General features: G+C 39.5%; 2 protein-coding genes across 2 annotated transcripts; one reads left to right on the top strand and one right to left on the bottom strand.

Moving 5' to 3' along the window:
- Positions 1-362: 362 nt before the first annotated feature.
- LOC138948805 (actin-related protein 2/3 complex subunit 5-B-like) lies at positions 363-6,340 on the bottom strand. Its single transcript, XM_070320431.1, has 4 exons — positions 6,102-6,340; positions 4,974-5,046; positions 2,202-2,378; positions 363-883 (listed from the first exon to the last, which is right to left on the bottom strand). Exons 1-4 carry the CDS (start codon positions 6,242-6,244, stop codon positions 821-823), a joined length of 456 nt encoding a protein of 151 aa, XP_070176532.1. The 5' UTR covers positions 6,245-6,340; the 3' UTR covers positions 363-820.
- A 145-nt stretch (positions 6,341-6,485) lies between these two features.
- LOC138948806 (large ribosomal subunit protein uL29-like) lies at positions 6,486-13,142 on the top strand. Its single transcript, XM_070320432.1, has 4 exons — positions 6,486-6,566; positions 7,238-7,312; positions 8,481-8,542; positions 12,875-13,142. Exons 1-4 carry the CDS (start codon positions 6,564-6,566, stop codon positions 13,104-13,106), a joined length of 372 nt encoding a protein of 123 aa, XP_070176533.1. The 5' UTR covers positions 6,486-6,563; the 3' UTR covers positions 13,107-13,142.
- Positions 13,143-26,915: the final 13,773 nt, after the last annotated feature.

Here is a 26,915-nt window from a genome sequence, read left to right as displayed (position 1 = left end):
CTGAGTTTAAGATGTTGCACTGCCCTGGCTGTATGTGGTAGTCAATGTTGGTGTCCTTTGCATGTATATAACATGAAGAGGAAAAATCACAAATCTTCAAATGAAACCTATCAATGTGTGGGGTTTGTTCTATATTGATGTTTCAGTATGTACAGTGTACAATGCAAACACAAATACATGTTATTTATTTATTATGCCTTACGACTGTGTGAAGTATTTTTTAAGTGACTGAGTGGAGCAGATCTTATTGTGTGTGTGTGTGTGTGTGTGTGTGTGAGAGAGAGCATGTAGGAATATGTAAGAACCATCCAAACAGAACTAAACACAGACACACAATGACACATACAGAAATGAACACACAATGAGACATTAATAATTTTATAATCAGTTATGATAAAAGGATGTCACAATGAAAAAACAATTTATAAACTTTATAAAAATTACAACAGTCTTTGTACGTCTTTGCCCAAATCAAGTACACTTCTATTTAGTTTGTCATGCTATTTGTCAAGACTATGAAAATCGCTGATAAAGGTTTTGTACACAAAAAGTTACGGTGTATTTTATTTCAACTTAAATCACATGTCGATTTTTTGGTTAGCAAAAAAGACACACTTGGACCTTGAAATCAATTGTGTTAATTGTATAATCTCACTGCCCCTCACCATACCTTTGAAGAAAAATAAAAGATAACAGGAAAACAAAAGATACTTTGACTCGCAATATATTGCCCAGCTCCCTTATTCAAACAATGCATAATAAAACATCAAGGTGAAAATATTTACAGACAGAACAAGCCACAGCACCTAAGGACATAGAATCACACACGCTTTCGATCCGTCAGGACTCGAACAATGCTGCCAAGTCCTCCAGCGACGAATGTCTGAAACAAATACACGAACGGGTTTACTATCACAGTAATCTGATGAGGGTACGTATGTTGAGGACAGTGTAACCCTCTTCAGGACTTTTCTTTCTTTACAAGACCTGGATTTTCTTAGATTTTTTTTTAGGTGGTAAAACGGGAGTTCCACTGCATAATAGCTTGCTTTGTTCTGTTCTTCACACAAAAGTAATGCATACATGAACGGTAAAATCATCACTCACACACGCAAACACACACATACTCGAGCATCTAAATTGTTTCTCACGCAAAACTATCAAGCAAGGCTCATTCTTCTTTACTATCCATCATAACAAATTGGCAGACGCATTCCAGTGTAGATCTCTGGGATAAGGTTGTTTATGGAATATTTGAGATACAAATTTGATTGTTCTTTCCAATGACATGCATAACTTGTTCCGTGTGAGCTATTCTGATTTTTATTTTATTTTAACTTTACGTAGGAACCTTGCTTTCGTGAATTTGATTTCCGGGGGTGTCAGTGTTGTTTGTTCATGTACAACCAATCTGTTTCCTGAATATGATAGGGGCATGAATGGCCTTTTCAGTCACAGAACTGGTTTCCTATTAAACCGCCTCATCACAAAGTTCTGCACTCAAATGCCTCTTGCTTAGTTATTGATGACGGGTAGTATAGATGCTTTCTGCTTTACAACTTCAGGCTGACGACAAATACTGTGAGACGAACAACAAACTTGAGATTTCATGTTACCAGGAAAAGACCACTAAAAATGCTTGCCTTAAAACTAAAAGGGTGAGGGTCTTCCAATGGAGATCTTTCTTTCTTTATTTGGTGTTTAACGTCGTTTTCAACCACAAAGGTTATATCGCGACGGGGAAAGGGGGGTGGGGGGGAGATGGGATAGAGCCACTTGTTAATTGTTTCTTGTTCACAAAAGCACTAATAAAAAAATTGCTCCAGGGGCTTGCAATGTAGTACAATATATATTACCTTACTGGGAGAATGCAAGTTTCCAGTACAAAGGACTTAACATTTCTGACATACTGCTTGACTAAAATCTTTATAAACATTGACTATATTCTATACAAGAAACACTTAACAAGGGTTATAGGAGAAACAGAATCCATTAGTCGCCGCTTACGACATGCTGGGGAGCATCGGGTAAATTCTTCCCCCTAACCCGCGGGGGGGGGGGGGGAATGGAGATCAATTTACACTTACAGATGTTATGCTTTGAAAAGTCAAGGTCAGGAAAGGTCAAAATGATGTCTAAACTCGAGGGTCTTAAAAGGGCGTAAGTAAATGTATGTTCCCCTGTATAAAAGAAGACGTTACCTTTTCATGCCATGTGAGGAGCAGTGCACTGCTATTGTCGGATGGAGTCTCAAATCCTCTATAGATGTACTTCATCAACGTATCTATGCTCCTGGGATCTAAAGCTTTGACAGATTTGTCGATGTCCGCTGATTTGAATGATGTCAAAACTCGGAGAGCAGTGTTGAATGCTCGATCCTGTTTTGGGAGAAAAACAACATCTCAATCATCAAAACAGGAGAGAAAAAAGTACCCAAAGCAGATAAACAGATTGATACACTTTTCCTGAACATGCATCTGAGGAAAGATTATTTTAGATATATATTTACAGACCCTGAGTATATATATATATACTTTCAAGTTTATGGTGGGACTGGGAAAACTGAACACACGCCTGGCTTTTATGCTCTATGTCACATTATGCCCACAAACCTTAGTTGAGCAGTAATCACTAATGTATGGAACAGTATGAAAGATATAAATCATTATGTATAAAAAAAAAAAATTTAAACTTTTTTTTTAATTTTTTGTTTTTAAACAGTTTTTTTTCAAGCAAGAACATGCATAATTATACAAAAACTGTAACAGGTAAACTCGCATACACACAAACTTAAAAATGTAAGTTATCTTGTAACCCTTAATTAAGTTAATGAGGCATGTTGAATAACAACATTACAGTGGGACCCCCCTCCCCCTTTTATTTTTTAGATCCCCAGATTTAAAACTGACCCTCCCTTTGAAGATCCTGTTTTTTTCAGATTGTCTATATATAGCAGCTGTAAATCTACCCCAATTTTAACAGTCCAACCTTTTCATTATTCTAAGACCTGTTTTTCTCAGATTTTTTTTAGTTCATAAAAGGGAGATTCCACTGTAAAGTGTAATGTATCGATTGGACATTGGATTTCCCTTCTTTGAGCCATGTGACGTCAGAGGCCTACAAAACTTCATATATGGGCGTTTCAGGTTGACCGAAACTTTAAAGGAACTACAAAACACACGTCATGTGTTTGATTGCGCGTGTGTGTGCTGTTCAATGTCAAAACAACAACAAAGTCAGTACATGACGTGTGTGTTGTAGTTCCTTTGAAGTTTCGGTCAACCTGAAACGCCCAAATATGAAGCTTATGTGTTTGATTGCATACATGTGTGTGTGTGCTCGTTCAATCGTCAAAACAACAACAAAGTCATAGTGCCTGAAAGGAATTCGATCGATACATAAATGTTATTTGCGTTTTTGACCAAAATGACATTTTACACAGATCTTGACAGTCATTGTTCACCTCGACCGCGCCTCGGAGAACAATGACTGTCTCGATCTGTGTACAATATCATATTTTGGTCAAAAATACAAATAACGTATAATATCACACTCATAGAGTTGAGCCCACCATTAAGATCCTGTTTTTCTCTCTCCACATTTTCTGTTCATAACCTCTGTAAATCTAAATGTACCCCCATTTCAAGACTCGCGCTGCTTTCGAAGGCCTGATGTTCTCAGATTTTTGGAGGTCTTCTTCTTCATTCATGGGCTTAGACTCCCACGTACACTCGTGTTTTTGCACGAGTGGAATTTTACGTGTATGACCGTTTTTACCCCGCCATTTAGGCAGCCATACGCCGCTTTCGGAGGAAGCATGCTGGGTATTTCTGTGTTTCTATAACCCACCGAACTCTGACATGGATTACAGGATCTTTTCTGTGCGCACTTGGTCTTGTGCTTGCGTGTACACACGAAGGGGGATAAGCCTGTAGCAGGTCTGCACACAAGTTGACCTGGGAGATCGGAAAAATCTCCACACTTAACCCACCAGGCGGCTGCGATTCGAACCCTCGACCTTCCGATTAAGAGGCCGACGTCTTACCACCACGCCCGTCTATTGGAGGTCTAACAAGTCGCGTAAGGCAAAAATACAACATTTAGTCAAGCTGTCGAACTCACAGAATGAAACTGAACGCAATGCTATTTTTCAGCAAGACAGTATACTCGTAGCATCGTAAGTCCACCGCTCGTGGCAAAGGCAGTGAAATTGACAAGAAGAGCGGGGTAGTAGTTGCGCTGAGAAGGATAGCACGCTTTTCTGTACCTCTCTTCGTTTTAACTTTCTGAGCGTGTTTTTAATCCAAACATATCATATCTATATGTTTTTGGAATGAGGAACCGACAAGGAAAAAGAGGAAAGTGTTTTTAAATTGATTTCAAAAACTTAATTTTGATCATAATTTTTATATTTTTAATTTTCAGAGCTTGTTTTTAATCCAAACATAACATATTTATATGTTTTTGGAATCAGAAAATGATGAAGAATAAGATGAATGTAAATTTGTATCGTTTTATAATTCTTTTTTTTTTTTTTTACAATTTTCAGATTTTTAATGACCAAAGTCATCAATTAATTTTTAAGCCACCAAGCTGAAATGCAATACCGAAGTCCGGCCTTCGTCGAAGATTGCTTGGCCAAAATTTCAATCAATTTGATTGAAAAATGAGGGTGTGACAGTGCCGCCTCAACTTTTACAAAAAGACGGATATGACGTCATCAAAGGTATTTATCGAAAAAAAGGTCCGGGGATATCATTCCCAGGAACTCTCATGTAAAATTTCATAAAGATCGGTCCAGTAGTTTAGTCTGAATCGCTCTACACACACACATGCACAGACACACAGACACCACGACCCTCGTCTCGATTCCCCCTCTTTGTTAAAACATTTAGTCAAAACTTGACTAAATGTAAAAAGGGAGTTCCCCTGTAAAAGGTATCCATACACACACATACTGCACATCAATTTACCTTGACTGCTTGGCTTTTGGAACCAACAGGGGCACTGGTTAAAACTAGCTTCAAGGCGTCTTGGCTCTTGCCTGTGATACTGGTTAAGGAAGGTAAACATGTCCATCTAAATATATTATATATACAAAATCATAATCACTCAGCTAAAACATGCAATGACATGCACAAGAGTGCGAAGAACTTTTTTCTCAGAGAGTGGTCCTTGACTGGAATAGCCTACCAGTACCAGACAATGTCGTAGCAATCGACACCGTCAACGCCTTCAAGTCAAAACTAGACACGTACTGGAACTCTACTAGCAATATATACATCCCAAGCTGCCTATGCTAGAGCCCACGCACAGCAGCTTATTTTTCATACCAAGATCGGCGAACAGGTTTTTCTATAAACCTACAACGTCGCACAAGTACAAGTAAGTAAGACATATTTAATGCACACACACACACACACAAACAGAGGCTATTACTATCAGCTTCACAGTCTGCATACAAATGTATAAATAATCTTGCAAAAGTTCTTGTAATACTTGAGAAGACTTTTCAGTGCTTACAAGCAACATATATATGTTTATAATCAAGGACTGGTTAGTGATTTGAGCTCCAGTGCTCGTGTTAACAGGGAACTGTTTTGCAGCTTGCCAAGAGATGGAAGCTTGCACATATATTCATATCTTAAAAAAGATGAGAGCTGCATGTGAATAGTGTTGTTGTACACATCCCTTTACAATTACATGAACATCCCAGGAATTCAATATCAGTCATGAACATCTTAGAAATTCAATATCAGTCGACAACAACGCATAAACACCAACTGCAGGATTATACTACCTGGTTCAGCTTAATTGTCAGTTTCCTCTTGAGCTGAAGAGGAAATGTTGATGATTCATCATTCATGGCAATCAAACATCAGCTAGTATGACTTTAGCTCGCACAAGTTTCTCTTCTTGGTGAGATAATGCCAGCAGTTCTGTACACTACACAACACACGTAAATCAATATACAGTGTTAACATGTCTTTTTGAGACTTTTTATCTCCCTTTAACGACTATTTCAATTTAATTAAAATGATCTTTTAACTCAAAGTCCAATGATCAAACATAGCTCTAAGTTTGTAGTCAGCAAAGGATATTGAGCTAAGAGGTTGTTCACTTCCGCGTCGTTCGCTCCCTCCGCCGATTCGGCTTCTGTGTCAGCGTCATCTACAAACTTGTCGTCATCAAATTGATCGACATCTACTCTCCGAAATTTACTTGCTCCCGTGTTCTTGGCCATGGTAAATTAATGGTAGTTCCTCGCACAGAACAACGCCTAGCAGACAATGCTGACTTGATGCACACCCCGGAAGTTGAACATACAAACTTCGTTGTGCGAAACGAAGTTAGGGAAATATTGTTCACTGAGAATCAACTTGGTATGCACCTAAAATAAAACATCAATAAAACCATATGTCTGAAAATATAAAACAACGAAACAAAAGATGTTAGATTAGAATAATTAATACCCAAAAGTATTCCTCGTTTTTTAATAGCCCTTTGAATTTCCGGTCACATCGACCTCGTTTCGGTCTCTACTTCCTGCACACATTAGAAACATGGCAAGTGCTCGAATTTTATGTTGAAAATATCTGCCAATTACCATGTAATCCTTTATGCTAGCACGTTCAATGTTTGTTTTTGATTATATCTGTTATTAACACATTTATGTATACATATATTTGATTGTGATACCCATTGAAATATGAGAAAAATGATCCCAAAACTACCATGATCATATCCAGAAATGAAAGTTAGACGAAATGGCAGGTAAAGATATAGAAACAAAAAACAGCCTTACGGTCTTTACACACCCCTCTAGCATGATTTCTTCATATGGTTTGTTTTTAGTGCACACAGATTGTGTTTCTCTTTCATTATTTATTGATCTACAACTAGCCTGAATGTACTGTAGCAGAGCAAATTTCTTTGCTTGTAGTTGTGCTTACACTTACAGACGAAACGTCGCGAGAAATGTTGGAAGTGGGGATGATGAACATTGTATTATTACGTGAAATTTGTGAGGATGTATTACATGGATCGATAGGACTGACCCACACGATTCCTCAGAAACAGACGCCTACACAGGAACAATTGTCGAGTTTAGCTGTTCGGAAAGAAGCAACACACGTAACGCTAACACGAATAGATCCAGAGAGTAAACAGACCACTTTTAGTGTACCGATAACTTATTTTGCATTTGAATTGACTTGTGTTTATTTGACTTTTGCAGGGGAAGGTCAAGGCAAAGGACCTGCGGGGCAAGAAGAAGGATGAACTCCTGAAACAGCTAGAGGAATTGAAAACTGTGAGTTACACTTGTAGAGAACAAATACAAAGTTTTTTCATTCTTTTCACATCTACACTCACAGTTACTGAGTGAAGGTGATCTTTGTCAACATTGGTTGAGCCAACCATGTTTTGCTGTGTTACGTGGCATGTGAAAACCTTTTTTATGCTGAAAGAAGGTAAAAGTCGAGAGAAGATTACTCATTTTTGCACATGACAGAGAAGGCAGGTTCTGATTACTTGACCAGGGGTCGATACTAACTTATTTGGCCTGGGGCCACACTGGCCCCAGAGATGGAAATTGCTGGGGCGGAAAACAAAAATCTGGGGCCCACTCTCAGTATTCACGTGCAGCAATGCATTGTCTGTTTTTCTTCATCGTACTGAAGCCAGGGAAATTCTTTCAACCATTTGACATTGAAATTACGACAGCGCTTCGCACTTTAGGCTGCATCGGTCTCCTTTTTTCGTTTCTCTCCACCCTGTTCTTCATCTTCATTTCCATGTCTTTTTACACCAGGGATGTGTCGCCACATTTTGCGTCAGTTTGGCATTTGAAGGCGATACTTATCTCTCACGCTAAAGAGCGCAATCTGGGAGTTATTTCCCTTGCGGCATTGTCCTTCGACGATTTCAATGGTTTTTTTTCTTGACTGCGGCATTGATCGTAACGCAAATTTCAGTGACGACTTTGACTGGCGATTTTTAGTGATTGGCTCTGGCATTAGAATTTTCGGTTTGTCATTGTTGGAATTTATCCTGGGGCGGAGTGGGCCCCAAGCTTCGGCAATGTTTGGGGCGGAACACAAAACTCTGGGGCGTTCCGCCCCCCGCCCCCGCTAGTGTCGAACCCTGCTTGACTGATACTGGCAAGCAGTATCATACACTCCCATTGGCACTGTCAAATAGGCAGGGTGGGTAGAGGGGCTTTGCTTGAAAACAGGATCTGTTGGGGCATTTCCTTCACATTGTTTTGTTTTTGCCCCTAAGAGTGACATTCAAGGTCCAGGTCGTTTTGAGAAATGCATTTTTTTTTCTATAATTTGATCAAGCAAAACAAACAAATAAAACAACTTTTTTTAGCAACAATTCCTGTAATGTCTTGCTTTTAGTGTTTAAATTTGAAAGGTGAACTTGATTTACCTTATTCAAAGTATTCTTTCATATGTTTTTGTGTCTGTTTTCAGGAGTTGCAGTCGCTGCGTGTCGCCAAGGTGACCGGCGGTGCTGCTTCCAAGTTGGCAAAAATGTAAGTTGCAGATGCAGCAGTTGGCTTAGTGTATGCTCCAGTCAAAAAGCCTTTTAAACATTTAGAATTCTTGGTGAAAAGAATTCTACGCATGTGATAGATTGATTAACTTTTGTCCTGATACCAATTATCTTCTGTTTTTGTATGTGATGTATGTTATCAATGTGTCACTGGTCAGAGCAGGATTTTGAGCATATGGTGGGAATGATGAAAACATGTTACGCTGAAAAATCCATGATGGCAGTAACTTTATGGATCGATAGGACTGAGCCACTGAAACATATGCAGGCTGTCATTTCCATATTTTGAGATTGTTTAGTTTTAACTCGGGTGTCAGATTGGTTCCACATAACTTTCACTGACTCGACTGTACATAGAGCTCTTACTCCCCTTTGTTTCTAATGTTATAGGTGATCATACTAAAAAAGTTACATCACCTGCCCCTTGTTTAATGATTTTTCTTTGTGTGTGTGTGTGTCTTGGCAGTTAATGAGTTATAGACTGCCGTGTGTTCTGTCGTCTATCTTGTTTCGAGCACCATCAGTGGTGTCTTTGAGTGTGATTCTTTTTCTGTGAAATACGCAGTATTTCTCCATAAAGTATAGGGTCGGTAGACCAGCCCAAATTGCATGTATTTCATTGACATCACGCAAACATAGTGTTGTGGTGTTCATTCCACATGCATCTGTGAACAGTACAATATTCATGAGTAAACATTGTTATCAATGATCATGATAACGGTGGGAATGATGAAAACTGTTTCGCGAAGGCAGTAACTTTATGGATCGATAGGACTGACCCACGGAAGCATGCAATTAAAGAGGCTGTCATTTACGCATTTTGAGAAATTATTTAGTTTTGAATCGGGAGATTGGTTCCCCATAACTTTGACTTACCCTTTTGCTCATGGCGTGTGCATTTAGAGCGCTTACTTCCCTTTGCCTTGTTTAATGCTTTTGTTCTCTTTGTGTGTGCCTTGGCAGTTGTAGTCTCCAGTGTGTTCTGTCATCATGGGCGGGGATATAGCTCAGTTGGTAGCGCGCTGGATTTGTATTCAGTTGGCCGCTGTCAGCGTGAGTTCGATCCCAGGTTCGGCGGAAATTTATTTCACAGAGTCAACTTTGTGTGCAGACTCTCTTCGGTGTCCAAACCTCCCCCCGTGTACACTACATTGGGTGTGCACGTTAAAGATCCCACGATCGACAAAAGGGTCTTTCCTGGCAAAATTGCTTAGGCACAGTTAATAATTGTCTACCTATACCCGTGTGACTTGGAATAATAGGCCGTGAAAGGTAAATATGCGCCGAAATGGCTGCAATCTACTGGCCGTATAAAATTTCATCTCACACGGCATCACTGCAGAGCGCCTAGAACTGTACCCACGGAATATGCGCGATATAAGACTCATTGATTGATTGATTGATTGATCTATATCTTTCAGTGTTTCACTATCTGTGGTGTCTTGAGTTTGATTCTTTTCTGTGAACTAAACACTATTTCTCCTTTCCCCCCACCCCCATTATCACCACCAACATAATCAGGCATGGGAATTGTCCGACAAAAGGCAAATTTCCGCCAAATTGTTTTTTTGTTCCGCCGAAAAAACAGAAGTTTCCGCCGAAAAAAAATGGGGAAGGCAAAAATGGTTCTAAAAACTGAATTAAATGGCAAACTTAGAGCTAAGATGACACCAAATTGCACCATTTGTGTTTTTTTGGAGAGAACAAAATTCCCCTAGTAAGGCTGGGTGCTTCGCGCCGTCGACTTTGTTAATACTAAATTTTCAGCCTTTTTTACAATTTAATTCCCATGCCTGATAATATGTGGTTATAGTAATGACTAACATGACCTAATGTATAGGGCAGGTAGCTCAGCGAAACCTACATGTATTTCATTGACATCTTGAAAGTACTGTCCCTTGTTATGGGTTTCTCAAAAGGCTTGGATCAATATATATATACATGTATGTTACTTGGGTTAAGAGGGTTTGTGGCATTATTTTTTTTCCTAAACCTAACCTGAGCAATTTATGGCCTCTGTCCAACAGTCACTCATGTTCAGGAGTAAACATTGTAATCAATGATCATGGTAACGGTGGGAATGATGAAAACTATTACGCTGAAGAATCTATGAAGGCAGTAACTTTATGGATCGATAGGACTGACCCACTGAAACTATGCAATTATAGAGGCTGTCATTTACACATTTTGAGAAATTATTTAGTTGTAACTCGGGTGCCAAGAGTTTTGTTCCCCATAACTTTCACTTACTCTATTCCACATACTGTATGCATTTAGAATGCTTTTTTGAGTCACTTGAGAAAATGTGACTATGTAATCGGTCAGTGTTAGTCTGTCCGGCCGGCCGGCCGGCCGTCCGTAGACACCACCTTAACGTTGGACTTTTCTCGGAAACTATCAAAGCGATCGGGCTCATATTTTGTTTAGTCGTGACCTCCAATGACCTCTACACTTTAACGATGGTTTCGTTGACCTTTTTCAAGGTCACAGGTCAGCGTCAAAGGAAAAATTAGACATTTTATATCTTTGACAAAGTTCATCGGATGTGATTGAAACTTTGTAGGATTATTCTTTACATCAAAGTTTTTACATCTGTAGCCTTTTACGAACGTTATCAGAAAAACAAGGGAGATAACTAGCCTTTTCTGTTCGGCAACACACAACTTAACGTTGGGCTTTTCTCGGAAACTATAAAAGTGACCGGGCTCAAATTTTATGTGAACGTGACTCCCAGTGACCTCTACACTTTGACGTCTGCTTTGGTGACCTTTGACCTTTTTCAAGGTCACAGGTATGCATTGTGTTGTGAATAGCAATTTCTTCCTGTCCATCTGATGCCTCATATAATATTCAGAACTGCGAAAGTGACTCGATCGAGCGTTTGCTCTTCTTGTTCCCTTTGTTTCTGATTTCATTTACAAGTTACAGATCTAACATCACCTGTCCTTTTGTAATGTGAGTGTGTCTGTTATAGACAGGAGTGTGTTCTGTCATCTATATCTGTTCCTTGCACTATGTGTGGTGTCTGAGTTTGATTCTTTTCTGTGAATACACAATAGACAGGAGTGTGTTCTGTCATCTATATCTGTTCCTTGCACTATGTGTGGTGTCTGAGTTTGATTCTTTTCTGTGAATACACAATGTTTCTCCATCTCCCCTAACGCCACCACGTAAATAGTTGTGGTTATGGTACGTGTAATGACTAACATGACCTAAAGTATAGGGTAGGTAGGTAGGTCAGCCCAAACCACATTTATTTTATTGACATCGCGCAAGTACTGTCCCTTGTTACGGAAAGGAGTTTTAGGGTTTGGTGCATTGTCTTTTTCCTATACCAGATACCGAACATGGTGTTGTGGTGTTCATTCCATGTGCATCTGTGGACAGTACAATGTTTATAAGTTTACATTGTAATCAATAATCATGTTGACGGTGGGAATGATGAAAACTATTACGCTGAAGAATCCATGAAGGCAGTAACTTTATGGATCGATAGGACTGACCCACCGAAACTATGCAATTGTAGAGGCTGTCATTTACACACTTTGAGAAATTATTTAGTTTTATTACCTCGGTAGCCATGTGATTTGTTCCCCATATCTTTCACTTAACCTATTCCACATACTGTATGCATTTAGAATGCTTCCTTCCCTTTCTTTCTGATTTCATTCATAAGTTACAGATCTAACATCACCTGCCCCTTGTTTGATGTTTGTGTTCTCTTTGTCTGTGCCTGTTATGGACTGCAGGTGTACTGTCATCTCGTATCTGTTCCTTTCAGTGTTTCACCATGTGTGGTTTTTGAGTTTGATTCTTTCTGTGAACTAAACAATATTTCTCCACCCCTGCCCAACTAGTTGTGGTTATGGTAATGACTGACATAACCTAAAGTATAGGCACTATAGGGTAGTTAGGTCAGCCGAAACTACATGTATTTCATTGACATCAAGTACTGTCCCTTGTTATGGAAAGTAGGTTTGCGGCATTGTCTTTTTCCTATACCAGATACCATCCATATGTCCAGATACCGAACAGTGTTCATTCTACATGCGTCTGTGGACAGTTCAATGTTCATAAGTTTACATTGTAATCAATGATCATGATAACGGTGGGAATGATGAAAACTATTACGCTGAAGAATCCATGAAGGCAGTAACTTTATGGATCGATAGGACTGACCCACCGAAGCCTCTCTATTTGCAATTGAAGAGGTAGTAATTAGAACATGAATTCATAACTAAGCATTCTCCTGTGTTCTGTCTCGTTATTCAATCATTCAGTGCTAAACATTCTCACTCGTTCTGTCCGACAGTCACACCGTTCGCAAGTCCATCGCTCGTCTAATGACGGTGATGAACCAGACGAAGAAGGAGAACCTGAGGAAGTTCTACCGCCCCAAGAAGTACGTGCCCAAGGACCTGCGCTGCAAGAAGACCAGGGCCATGCGTCGTGCTCTCACCCCTCACGAGAGGAGTCTAAAGACAGTCAAACAACAGCGCAAAGAGCGATTGTACCCTGTCCGCCGTTATGCCGTCAAAGAATAAGCTGTCTGTGTGAAATTAAAAAAAAATTAAGTAGTTGTTTGTATTTTGTTTGTTGTGGGGTTTGTGAGACTGGTTGCACTCGTGATCACCCATAAACACACTCACACACACAGATATTTTAATTTATGTCAGTTGAGTGAAAATGTTGGCACAAGTGAAGAATGAATGTCAATATTATCTGTGTGTGCACGTGATTGAGAAATGTGAAGAATTAAAGGAAAATTTTGCACACCTGATGTCGGAAGTCATGTGAAGTTCAGTATGTCTTGAAAAGAAGCTCGTAGCATTGTGGAGGGTCAGTACATGTAACTATAACTTGCTGGGTCGAATTCAGTTGAAAAACATAAGTGAGGGTGTGTCTTTAAAAGTTGATCACTCTTTTTCTTAACCAAACACTTGCCCCAGGAAAAGAATGCTGTTGTGCTTTCTAAAATTGAGTTTCTTGTTTCACAGAAAGTAGCAATGTGGTACTTGGTGTAGAATGCGCAGTCTGTGCACAGTTGCTTCCCTTATAGCAAATCAAGTAGGGCTCAAAACTCATTCTCTCAAACACACACGCAGGCAAGCGCACGGAACCCGTTTTATGCCTACACACACGCTCTCTCTCTCTCACACACACACACAAAGAGCACACATTTCAAATAAAGAAGCGGGACGAATGCAAAGGTCAAAATTTAGTCTTTTTTTTTAAATTTCCTCAATTTCAAGGGTCCTATTATTTAATATTAACTTGTCTCATTTAACAAGAGAACTGAGTGTTGCTGTAAAAACAATTGTATTAGGCCTACTTATGGAGGAACTGAAATGCACGGTGTGGTTTACAAAATCGGCGCAAAACATGCAGGACAAAATGCGCTACGACAGAGGCCTTGCCATGAACGGGTGATCCCCAGTCAGTGTTCAAAAGCTCACACGTGACCTTCGGAGTGGAAATGAGAGAGAGAATAGGTGATTGTTATTCATTGAACACATACCCAATCAGTTGATCGGTAACGCAAACAGTGAGGTAATTCTATTTCCGTTATTATTTTTTCAAATGTAATGTTATTTTAGCATGGCAACCTGTGTGTCAGTGTGTGTGCGTGCCGTGTGCGCAAGAACTGGTTATATTTGGTTGTACAGAGACTGAATTGTTTTTGCCACAAATACTCCCGTTTTTGATCGCTCATGCGATCGACATCTGCATCTGTAGGAACTTGTAACACAAAAAACCCGCAAGAGAGCCATACAACATTACCTGTTCTGGTCAGATAATAGATTTGACTTTTTCCCCTCATGTAAAACTGAAAGTTGCCAAATTGTGTCAGAATTTTCGGTGATTTTTCAATTTGCACCTTACGGCGTTTTTGTCAGGTCGATTTTGGTAGTATCCTAATCAGTTGAGCGGCGACCATAAGATAAAACTTTGATCCGAAAGGTGTGCCAGATAACTAAGTTAACTGCCTTGAACCGCATAGAAAGTTTGAATGAAATGAAACGAGAATGAATGTTTTAGTTGGGGTACGAAAAATGTCCAAATAATTTTCTTGCACAGTGTATCAGTGTTGTCTGTGTGGGTGGACATTTTGCGGATAGTTAATTAACTTTATTCCCCTCTCTGCTTCTTTACCTCTGTAAACTTGTAGAGCTAGTTATTTTTCGATAAACACCCAGCAACCAAACAAATAACGACCCAGCAACAGCCTGAATCCTCGATAGCGCAATGGGTTGAGAAGCTGTTCTGCGTCGGTACTACTTTTGCGACTGAAAAGTTCCGATCGCTCTAATGTACGAAGTATACATCTCTGGAGCAAACAATACAAACATACCGCATTAAATTAACAACTACAGGCTTGAACACATGAATCTCCATATAAATCCATGAGTTTGGTTGTTTTCTGAATCTAGATCTGCTGTGCACAGACGTTCATCACAAGCAAATACCCAAGGCAAGTAACTCTCATACTTTGTCTAGCGACAAGAGTAGTTCCCCTTTCAAATTTCTTTTCACTCAGTTTCTTCGACAACAGACTGCAATCCGACGGTCAGTTTTCAACAATATTTCATTTAATAAACAGATCACACGCAACCAAATGCACACATCTCATCAATTTAAACAACATAAAGCGGTTTCATACACTATTTTCCCCAGAAAACTGAACTTCATACAATTTTTAACGTTGGAACACGGGTGCAAAAGTTCGTCTGCTAGTCCCATTTGATGAAAGAACATTATTCTAAGCGATACCAAAACATATACAGAACACACAATATCTGCCTTTGCCGCCACAGCAGAATAACAGCATATCTGTGTACTTGATTTTAGTCCAAAATAGGAAAACTGACAAGAAGTATTAACAGAATGGAATGATTTGCACGGAACTATACAACCGCGCATTAATCGATCGCCTGCGCAGGTTGACTGGTTGAGTGAATAGGATTCGATCAAACTTTCGCAAAAGAACTCCTCTTTTCTTTGAATAACTGAAGAAAGGAGGAATAAAGAGGTTACACACCTCGTCTCAGTGATTATAAAAAATAAATGTCTCAGTTCGCGGTCATGAAAAAGCTCGCTAAAGCTCGCATTTTTCATGATCCGCTAACTTCGACCATCTACTATATAATACTGGTAGGATTTTCGGTGGTTTTTCGATTCCTGTGACCAAACCGCGCGGATTTGTGCCTTCTCCTTCGGTTGCTATGCCAACGTGACCCAGGAAATCGATTCCGCTAGGTCCCGACTTCCAATTTTGTCCACGAACAAAGTTTGAAGAGGTTTGTCTCGCAAATTTGAGCAGACAACAGTGAACTTTGACCTGAACTTTGACATCGCGGCGAAAGAGATCTGTGATTGGTTCTTCTTCAACTTTCGGTTCGACTAAACACGCGACCGCACCTCAGACGAACCTAGCTGTGTGTTTTATTTCTCTACCCCAGACGAACCTAAAATAATAAGAAGATAGATAGATCTGTTTATCTGTTAATGAAACTCCAAAATATTCCATAGATTTGTTTACTAAATAGTTCGAAACATTATCACCTGATAAGTCGCCGTATAACCTTATAGGTTCCAGCGACTAAATATTTTCCCCCGGTGCAACCATAGACATGTACGTCATCATGCATGATCTCCCCTTAATTTGACCGTTATTTTGGCTGTCTTAGTGAAATGGTAAGATATATCTCTATGTTTTTTACATGTAAGTGTTCGGAAAAAATACAGTTATAGCAGTTATGTACAAAAATAAGCAGCATATGCTCTTTTCGCCAAAGTAAAGTCCTTTTTTCTTCTGGTTTCTTATATGTGTCACAGCACACCGCAAGCTTTTAGGCGAATAGCAAGTGAGTGGTATATATATATCATCAATTTTATAGTAGGTAACGGTGTAAATTACTTGCCATGTTCATGTCCATTATACGTTTTCCATATTCCATATGTGTCATATAATTGTGTGTTGCTTGATGCCATGTATGTGTGTGTGTGTGTACATGACTTTAAATAAGCATGGATTGGATGTGTGCACTCGATTGTGTGTGTGAACCATGTATATATTTTCTGTTGTCAATTACATATGTTATACTATGCGTTTGAATCATTAAGTATTTTAGACGTCGTACTTTTTTTCGTATCTTCACGATGGCTTTTTACCCGTTTAAATTTTAATGCTTCCAACTTTCAAAGCGCTGCACGGCTGGGAAGAGATGCGCACTTTTATCACTGTTGTTCATGTAGACGTAATCATGGATTTATGCAAACGTCATACCTGCTGTATTTTATTTTGTTTGTTTGTATAGTCGCGTGCGGTCGCGCAGTCTTTTTGGTCAGTTCCGATTACCTCCCATTGATGCGAAAACCTATATGACTGTTTTTTGTTATTTTTCTCTCTGTTAATTCACCAGTGGCTATGTAACATGTGTTACAGAATTGCACCGGTGTAAGGGTTAACATTTTATTTTTCACCAAGAGAATATAATTCATTATATGCGGGATAATGTGCGGGGGGGGGGGGGGGGGGGGTGCAAACAACATTTTCACAACCTTATAGGTTCCAGCGACTAAATATTTTCCCCCGGTGCAACCATAGACATGTACGTCATCATGATCTCCCCTTAATTTGACCGTTATTTTGGCTGTCTTAGTGAAATGGTAAGATATATCTCTATGTTGTTTACATGTAAGTGTTCGGAAAAAATACAGTTATAGCAGTTATGTACAAAAATAAGCAGCATATGCTCTTTTCGCCAAAGTAAAGTCCTTTTTTCTTCTGGTTTCTTATATGTGTCACAGCACACCGCAAGCTTTTAGGCGAATAGCAAGTGAGTGGTATATATATATCATCAATTTTATAGTAGGTAACGGTGTAAATTACTTGCCATGTTCATGTCCATTATACGTTTTCCATATTCCATATGTGTCATTTAATTGTGTGTTGCTTGATGCCATGTATGTATGTGTGTGTGTGTGTGTACATGACTTTAAATAAGCATGGATGTGTGCACTCGATTGTGTGTGTGAACCATGTATATATTTTCTGTTGTCAGTTACATATGTTATACTATGCGTTTGAATCATTAAGTATTTTACACGTCATACTTTTTTTCGTATCTTCACGATGGCTTTTTACCCGTTTAAATTTTAATGCTTCCAACTTTCAAAGCGCTGCACGGCTGGGAAGAGATGCGCACTTTTATCACTGTTGTTCATGTAGACGTAATCATGGATTCATGCAAACGTCATACCTGCTGTATTTTATTTTGTTTGTTTGTATAGTCGCGTGCGGTCGCGCAGTCTTTTTGGTCAGTTCCGATTACCTCCCATTGATGCGAAAACCTATATAAGAAGATAGATAGATCTGTTTATCTGTTAATGGAACTCCAAAATATTCCATAGATTTGTTTACTTAATTTTTAAAAGATAAGTTCGAAACATTATCACCTGATAAGTCGCCGTATAACCTTATAGGTTCCAGCGACTAAATATTTTCCCCCGGTGCAACCATAGACATGTACGTCATCATGATCTCCCCTTAATTTGACCGTTATTTTGGCTGTCTTAGTGAAATGGTAAGATATATCTCTATGTTTTTTACATGTAAGTGTTCGGAAAAAATACAGTTATAGCAGTTATGTACAAAAATAAGCAGCATATGCTCTTTTCGCCAAAGTAAAGTCCTTTTTTCTTCTGGTTTCTTATATGTGTCACAGCACACTGCAAGCTTTTAGGCGAATAGCAAGTGAGTGGTATATATATATCATCAATTTTATAGTAGGTAACGGTGTAAATTACTTGCCATGTTCATGTCCATTATACGTTTTCCATATTCCATATGTGTCATTTAATAATTTAATTGTGTGTTGCTTGATGCCATGTATGTATGTGTGTGTGTGTGTGTACATGACTTTAAATAAGCATGGATGTGTGCACTCGATTGTGTGTGTGAACCATGTATATATTTTCTGTTGTCAGTTACATATGTTATACTATGCGTTTGAATCATTAAGTATTTTACACGTCATACTTTTTTTCGTATCTTCACGATGGCTTTTTACCCGTTTAAATTTTAATGCTTCCAACTTTCAAAGCGCTGCACGGCCGGCTGGGAAGAGATGCGCACTTTTATCACTGTTGTTCATGTAGACGTAATCATGGATTCATGCAAACGCCATACCTGCTGTATTTTATTTTGTTTGTTTGTATAGTCGCGTGCGGTCGCGCAGTCTTTTTGGTCAGTTCCGATTACCTCCCATTGATGCGAAAACCTATATGACTGTTTTTTGTTATTTTTCTCTCTGTTAATTCACCAGTGGCTATGTAACATGTGTTACAGAATTGCACCGGTGTAAGGGTTAACATTTTATTTTTCACCAAGAGAATATAATTCATTATATGCGGGATAATGTGCGGGGGGGGGGGGGGGGGGGGGGGGGGGGAGGGGTGCAAACAACATTTTCACAAGCACATAACCAACAAAATGACATCGCATGCGCAGCACACAAAGTGCGTAGCACGGGTACCACTAGTTATTTTTAATAATCACTGAGACTCGGCATGTAACCTCTAAAGCGCTTTGAACTTCGGATAAGGCGCTATATAAATAAAGAGAATAATATAAATAAAGAGAATAATACATATATACGTGCAACTCGATCAGAAGACGTAGAGGTCACGGTCGGGTCGGGTCAGGCGTACGTAGACACTAACAGCCCCTCCTCGGAACCATTTTCTTGCAGAACAACGTATATCATCCAGAAGCAAAGATTGATCATACAGTGGTCGCCGCTTTTTGAGTCACTTGAGAAAAAGTGACTCTATGTAATCGGTCAGTGTTAGTCTGTCCGGCCGGCCGTCCGGCCGGCCGTCCGTAGACACCACCTTGTTGGACTTTTCTCGGAAACTATCAAAGCGATCGGGCTCATATTTTGTTTAGTCGTGACCTCCAATGACCTCTACACTTTAACGATGGTTTCGTTGACCTTTGACCTTTTTCAAGGTCACAGGTCAGCGTCAAAGGAAAAATTAGACATTTTATATCTTTGACAAAGTTCATCGGATGTGATTGAAACTTTGTAGGATTATTCTTTACATCAAAGTATTTACATCTGTAGCCTTTTACGAACGTTATCAGAAAAACAAGGGAGATAACTAGCCTTTTCTGTTCGGCAACACACAACTTAACGTTGGGCTTTTCTCGGAAACTATAAAAGTGACCGGGCTCAAATTTTATGTGAACGTGACTCCCAGTGACCTCTACACTTTGACGTCTGCTTTGGTGACCTTTGACCTTTTTCAAGGTCACAGGTATGTCTTGAAGGAAAAAAATTGAAATATCATATCTCTGAAACTATTCATCGGATTTGATTCAAACTTTATAGGATTATTCTTTACATCAAATTATTTACATCTGTATTGTGTTGTGAATAGCAATTTCTTCCTGTCCATCTGATGCCTCATATAATATTCAGAACTGCGAAAGTGACTCGATCGAGCGTTTGCTCTTCTTGTTTTAAATACAGTCGGATTTACCACAGTCCACCGTATATAACCTATGTAAAATTCCGCCGGTTATTAAATACTGGGGCCGTTTAATAAAAACACTTTTTGTTCATTTTCTCTCTGCTCGGCAGAGGGTTAGTAGTCGCCTTCTGGTCGTGAATTCTTGTCAGTAAACCGTTTGATGACAACTCAAGACACTTCAGCGTTTGTGTGAACAGTGATCACACCCTTGTAAACCGTCAGAGTCGCCGGACAACTCACACCCTTGTCAGTAAACCGTCAGATGACAATTCAACACTGTCTGGTCTTTCTTCTCACTGGATAAGCAGTGAAACTTGACTGAAAATGGCTTCAACTTCAGCTTTAGCTTCAAAGAAAAGAAGAAGAATGGATCTGACATCCAAAGACAAAGTTGACTTGCTTGATCGCTACCGAAAGCTGAATGCAAGAAGTATGAGGGAGGGCGCTGAAATGTTGGGTGTGTCGGCATCATTTCTGTGCTAGACACTAAAAAAAGGTCGCCCTGGAGCTGAGTGAGGAGGAGCAGAGTGAAGCTGCTCTCCAGGAGATCATCTCCGACATCAAAGCTGTGGGTGCTGCTGCTGACGACGGCGATGGCCCCAACTGACGAGGAAGAGGACGACGATGAAGAAGAAGTCCCCACCCCTACCAATTCTCAGATGAGACAAGCGCTGCAAGTCCTCACAATGGGACTTGAGAGGAGGGTGTTTGAACACGCTGCCAAGTTTGACACTATGGGAGGGGAGATCCGTGACTTTTTGCGCAAACAGCCCATGGATCAGATGACCATAGAACAATGCCTCGGCAAACTGTGATGTGCGATACATGTACATATTCTGAATCGGTTTTATTTGTCATTAAAATGCTTCAGTTTTAGTGGTAAAGTTTCAAAACGGTTGTACGGTGTAATCAGTTTAGCTTGTATGCGTGCGTCGGTCTTCTTATCTTTCGTTACTGATGGACATGATGTTCAACACATGTTCAACACACAGCCGTTTATTAAAAACGCCGCTTATATATGTAAAAACTTGCGTTCGGTCCCAAGGTGTTTTTTTTATAAGCGGCGACTACTGTACCACCTTTTGGCAGAAAACTCTTGGCAGTGACGCACATCGTGCAGTCACTGACATGGCAACCTGACCGATCTCCCTTACCGTCTGGCGGCACAGAGATGGTTCTGTCAGATGATGTCAATCTCAACCACATTCTTCAGGTCGAATCAAGGACCTGTTTGTTTCTTTTCTCGTATTTTGGATCTTGACTTTCGCAGGGTGCAGGATGCTTTTTTGTTACCACATGACTAATGAGTAAGCCGTCAATAAAAACTGAACAATGGAACATCTGCCGTCAGAAAATCCGCTGCCGTGAAAGTCTGATTACGAGTATTTCAGACACAAGAAAATCTGTCACCGTGAAAGTCTGATGTTATTTTGGGCCTCCAGGAAACGTACTGCCGTGAAAGTCTGATGTTATTCAGTTAGGCCACCAGCCAAAATCTGTACCAGCCAAAATCTGTACGTTATCAGGGAATCTGTTGGGAGACTATTGTTATTTTTGGCCAAAAGTCTGACATATGATGAAGTCTGATGTAATTTTGTTCCACCGCGAAATCTCTGTTGCCGTGAAAGCCTGATATCATTAGACAAATTTGGGCCTATTCTGACATAGCTCAGTTGGTAGCGCGCTGGATTTGTATTCAGTTGGCCGCTGTCAGCGTGAGTTCAAACCCACGTTCGGCGGAAATTTATTTCTCAGGGTCAACTTTGTGTGCAGACTCTCTTCGGTGTCCGAACACCCCCCGTGTACACTACATCGGGGTGTGCACGTTAAAGATCCCACGATTGACAAAAGGGTCTTTCCTGGCAAAATTGCTTAGGCACAGTTTTTATTTTTTTTATTTTTTTTTTAAATTTGCCAAGCACATCATTGTGGGGCTTTTAATAAAAAAATTCAAGCATCCGTCAATAACGTATCAACATTCATCCTTCAATATTTACACAATGCTGAAATATCTCAACGCTAATTCATATCCTAACATCACATTTATATCAATAGGCCTACCATATCTGTACTTACTGATACACATTTTTGAAATGAGCAAAATATGATTAATAATTTTGTTTGTGGGGGTTTGCACTTCTGGAGAATAACCAAACAATACATCTTTTTCTGTTAATATAATATTTTCTCCCGTATTAACAAATATACATCTTCTAACACTTTCCCAAAACAATTTCATTTTGCATTTGCTACATTTCCAAAAGAAGTGTTCAATATAATCCATTTCATTACAAAGACTACATAAACTATTTTCTTTTAACTTCCTTTTATGCAATAAAATATTTGTTGGATAAATATTATGTAAAATTTTCCATTGGAGTAACTTTAATCTTTCTTCGCTTGTACATGCACTTGCCAGGACCCAATACTTTTCGTCAATGGAAATGTTATATTTGTGGGACCAAAATTTTACAGAGCAGGGTTCACTGGCTTTGGATTGCGTTAATATCGCACGAAATTTCTTCGGGGAAGGGTTATTTAGCACGCCCTGAAAACAGGTCGCAGGAGGCTCGTCACCCGCGTCTTCTTTAACTGTGTTGTCTCGCAGTGCTCGCGCGCAGAGGGCCGTGTGCAAAGCGTTGTACTCAAACAGCCTTGTGGCACTATATCCGACAATGGCACAAATATGTTCAAATGACACAATATTTTCGTCTATCCATACATCACGTACACAATTCACACCGGCTTCAATCCATTTATCAAAACACAACACATTCTTTCTAAAAATAATATCTGCATTATTCCACAAACATTGATCAAAAATACTTTCTTTTTGAACAGGAAATAAATATGAGGGCCCCAAAGGGGGGGTATCATCACGATCACGGGAAGGGAAATTTTAGCACAGTTACCTTGATTTTTGTTTTCACGATCACGAACACCAGTGGCAAATCACGGTCACGGTAAAAGTTGCATGTACAGAAAGCACGTGTCAAAGTAAACACAACCACACAGTAATTCGCTCCTCTGGATCTATTGTTTATTCAACACAAAGTGAGAACCGTTGCACTTTTTTATTATTATTTTTTGAATTCTCTTTCATACACACATAGAAATACATATCATGATTTGTAATCAGTAACAAGAATGTTGTTTTCATTGTTTTTTCTCATCTCTCTCTCTCTCTCTCTCTCTCTCTCTCTCTCTCTCTCTCTCTCTCTCTCTCTCTCTCTCTCTCTCTCTCTCTTTCTCCACTCATACACATTCAACTCCCACACCCTCACTCATGAATATTATACTTGCACAATTTCACATTTCCAGAGCTAAATCTTGTAAACTCATTTTCTCAAAAACTATTGGGTGGATTGAAATTAAAATACACTAGTAATACCCGTGCTCCGCACGGGATTTTTTCTTCTTCATTAATTCAAAACATAAACGAGTACTCACCTGAGTCGAAGTTTGTGTAGAATTCCACGATGTAGTTTACAGGAACGGAGGGATATGTGAGATGCGCACACCGCCGGAAACACGCCATTTTTCACAGCTCAGGTCATCTGATATAACCATATCAGATGATCTGACTTATCTTTAAGCAACCAAAAATGTTTTAGTTGCATTTACATTTGATAAATTATCTTATTTCCTTTAATGGGGAGGGTGAAACTGAAGGGCGGGCACATATCCCTCCGTTCCTGTAAACTACATCGTGGAATTCTACACAAACTTCGACTCAGGTGAGTACTCGTTTATGTTTTGAATTCCACTTCTCGTAGTTTACCGAAACTACGTGATTTGTGAGATTTTAAAGTTGGTTGATTAAAGATTATAATTCAAACAAAGGAATAATCGAAGTCACACTAAAGTTAAATATCAAACATTTATTCTCAAAGGACAACATGAGAATAGTGAACACCTGTCTTGGCTTTTGCACCAAACATACATTGTTTGAAAACAACCATGTATTACAAAAATAAGTGATGCATTTATTTTCCATTCATAATGGGAATTGCAATTTCTTCATAACCAAAGAAACAATAAACACTGCAACACATTTGAAAACAATGGATCAATTGTCCACAAAACCATTTGCATTTTCTTTTACATGGAGACAGGGAGATAATTGTCTCTAGATCTCCATTTGTTAGCTCCCTTGTCTTGAATTTTAACCTTTCCCAATGCAAATTATCAGAATGTAATCAAACTTAGATTACTGAGCTGGAAGTTTTTTATTTTCCAACTTTCGCATAATAGTTTAAGATAGTGTTTGATTTATCTTTACTTTCCAGTGGTTTGTTATAGAACTTTTTGAAAGTGGATACATTTGACCAGCCTGCCACTTTCAAAATATCTTCAACAGCAACACCCGACTTGAACATTGCTGAAGATGATGCGCCCCGAAAGCTGTGGGGTGCAAAATTTGTAATTCCTGCGCGTATGAGGACAGTTTTTAGCCACCTAGCTATGGTGTCTTTCGCAGCTGGCCCATGTGGCTGTTGGTAACACAAAAGTAACTGGTCAGTCTCATCACTCTCACATCTGAATTCTACAGTACTATTAATGTACTGTCGAAGACAAGTCACCACACACAAAGTTTTGTCTTCTGTATAAAACGGTAACTGCAAAGGTTTTGGATGAAAGCCAGGTCTAGACTGCTTCAACTTTTCAGTTATGTAAATTGTACATCCATCATCATGAAAACAAATATTTCTCAACCTGATCAAATGAATTGTCTGCACTCTGTGGGCAGTAATTAACAACAACAAGGAACACAATTTTAAAGTCAAATCCTTCAATGAAAGTTCAGAATTTTCACCCATGTTTCTGAAAAACTGCAAAACTTTGTCTACATCCCAAGTTTCATTGTATCTTGGTTGTGGTGTACGCAGTTCAAAGATTCCCTTTAGAAATCGAATTACTAAAGGGTGACATCCTACTGTTTTATTGTCTGGTAGAATAACCACTGCAGATAGTGCACTCCTTGCAGTGTTTATAGCACTGTATCCTAAGCCATCTTCATACAGCTTAGTCAAGAACTGTAACACCTCATCTATAGTCGGACGAAGGGGATCACACTGGCACTGCACACAAAACTTGCTCCATCTGCTGAGGTAGGAGGCATACTGCTGTCTGGTTGAAGGTCGCCACGATGCCCAGATAACTTGGAAAGTCTCACCTTGAACTCCTCTTGCTTCAAGGGATTTCCTGATAAGCAACAAGCCAGAAGTTGCAGAGTCCTGTGGAGCGGATGCACATCTTGCGTATGTGGTAGATGAATGGTAAGCTTTCCCTTTGGAAGAAGAACAGGCTCTTGTGTCAGCATTTTCAACATCTGGGGGTACTATACTGCCGTAGGTCACTTTGGAACAATCAAGATTCCTTCCGCTCTGTCGCGCTGCCATTTGTTGAGCACTTTCTGCAGCAAGCTGAAAGGCGGAAAGGCATATATTAACCATTTTGACCAATCTTGGATAAAGGCATCAATGGCCAAGGCTTCTGGGTCTGGTATCCAGGACACGAATGGTTTCATCTGAAAATTTAATCGTGATGCAAATAGATCGATGTCTGGCTTCAGCAGACGATCTTTTAATTTGCAGAAAATATCATGATTCAATTTCCACTCAGTACGATCATTGAATTGTCTTGACAAAACGTCAGCTTCTGTATTCAGTATTCCTGGGATATGTGAAATTGATATCCAAATACCATTTTCCTTGCACCACATCCAAATTTGTTTTGCAACGTTATTGCAATCTGGAGAACGCGATCCTCCCATATTGGATATATAGGAGACTGCACATGTGTTGTCTGTCAAGACTTTTACATGTTTTCCTGTGATCATTTCTTTGAAACTTTTCAAAGCGTACAAAATTGCCATCATTTCTAGAACATTGATGTGCAAATTCATTTCTGTTTCGGACCATCGCCCTCCAGTCTTAATTTGACCACAAACAGCTCCCCAACCACCTGAACTTGCAGCATCCGTCTGGATTTCAACTTCAGGATTAGTTTTTTCAATGGGGAAAAAAGAGGAATCTAAATTTTCAATCCACCAGTCTAGTTCTTCTGTTGTCTTATCTGTCAAGCTTGTCAGCGATTCAAAATTTCCTGCAGAAAATTTTAACGATGTGGATTTCAGTCTGTCTAAACTCCTATAAAACAGTGGGCCCCACTGAACAGCTGGAAAAGTTGCTACCAACTGGCCTATAACTTGTGCCAGTTCTCTTATGGTCACCCTCTTCTTTCTTTTGAGTTCTGAACATGCGAGCACAACTTTTTGCTTTCTTTCCAGGGGTAAAGTAACTGTCATATCTTCAGAGTTTAAAAGAAACCCCAAGTACCTCAGTTTCTTGCAGGGTTTGAGGACTGATTTCTCTGTGTGGATAATAAATCCCAGTGAATCGAGTAATTTCACTGTCTTTGACACATTCTCTGCACACTCTTCAAAAGAATTACCTTGCAGATAACTATCATCAATAAAGGAAGTGGATAAATATCCCTGTGATCTGAGTGTGGCATAGACTGGTTTCATTAACTTTGTGAAATAACGAGGGCAGTTACTTAGTCCATTTGGGAAGCAGGTATACTGATAAAGTTTGTTTCTCCACATGAATTTGAGGTATTTCCTGCAATCTGCTTTTATTGGTACAGAGTAGTATGCATGTCTGAGATCCACTGAAGCCATGTAGCAGCCTCTTATCATCATTTGAGTTGCTGACGTAAGATTGTCCATCTTAAAGTGCTCATATTGTACTGAATCATTAAACTTTTTTAGATTCAAAATGAGACGGTAGGAGCCATCAGGTTTTGGGACC

This window comes from Littorina saxatilis, linkage group LG15, assembly GCF_037325665.1.
Source record: "Littorina saxatilis isolate snail1 linkage group LG15, US_GU_Lsax_2.0, whole genome shotgun sequence".
Lineage (NCBI taxonomy): Eukaryota > Metazoa > Mollusca > Gastropoda > Littorinimorpha > Littorinidae > Littorina > Littorina saxatilis.
The sequence above is the reverse complement of the archived record's forward strand: the minus strand, read 5'-3'. Positions and strand labels throughout refer to the sequence as shown.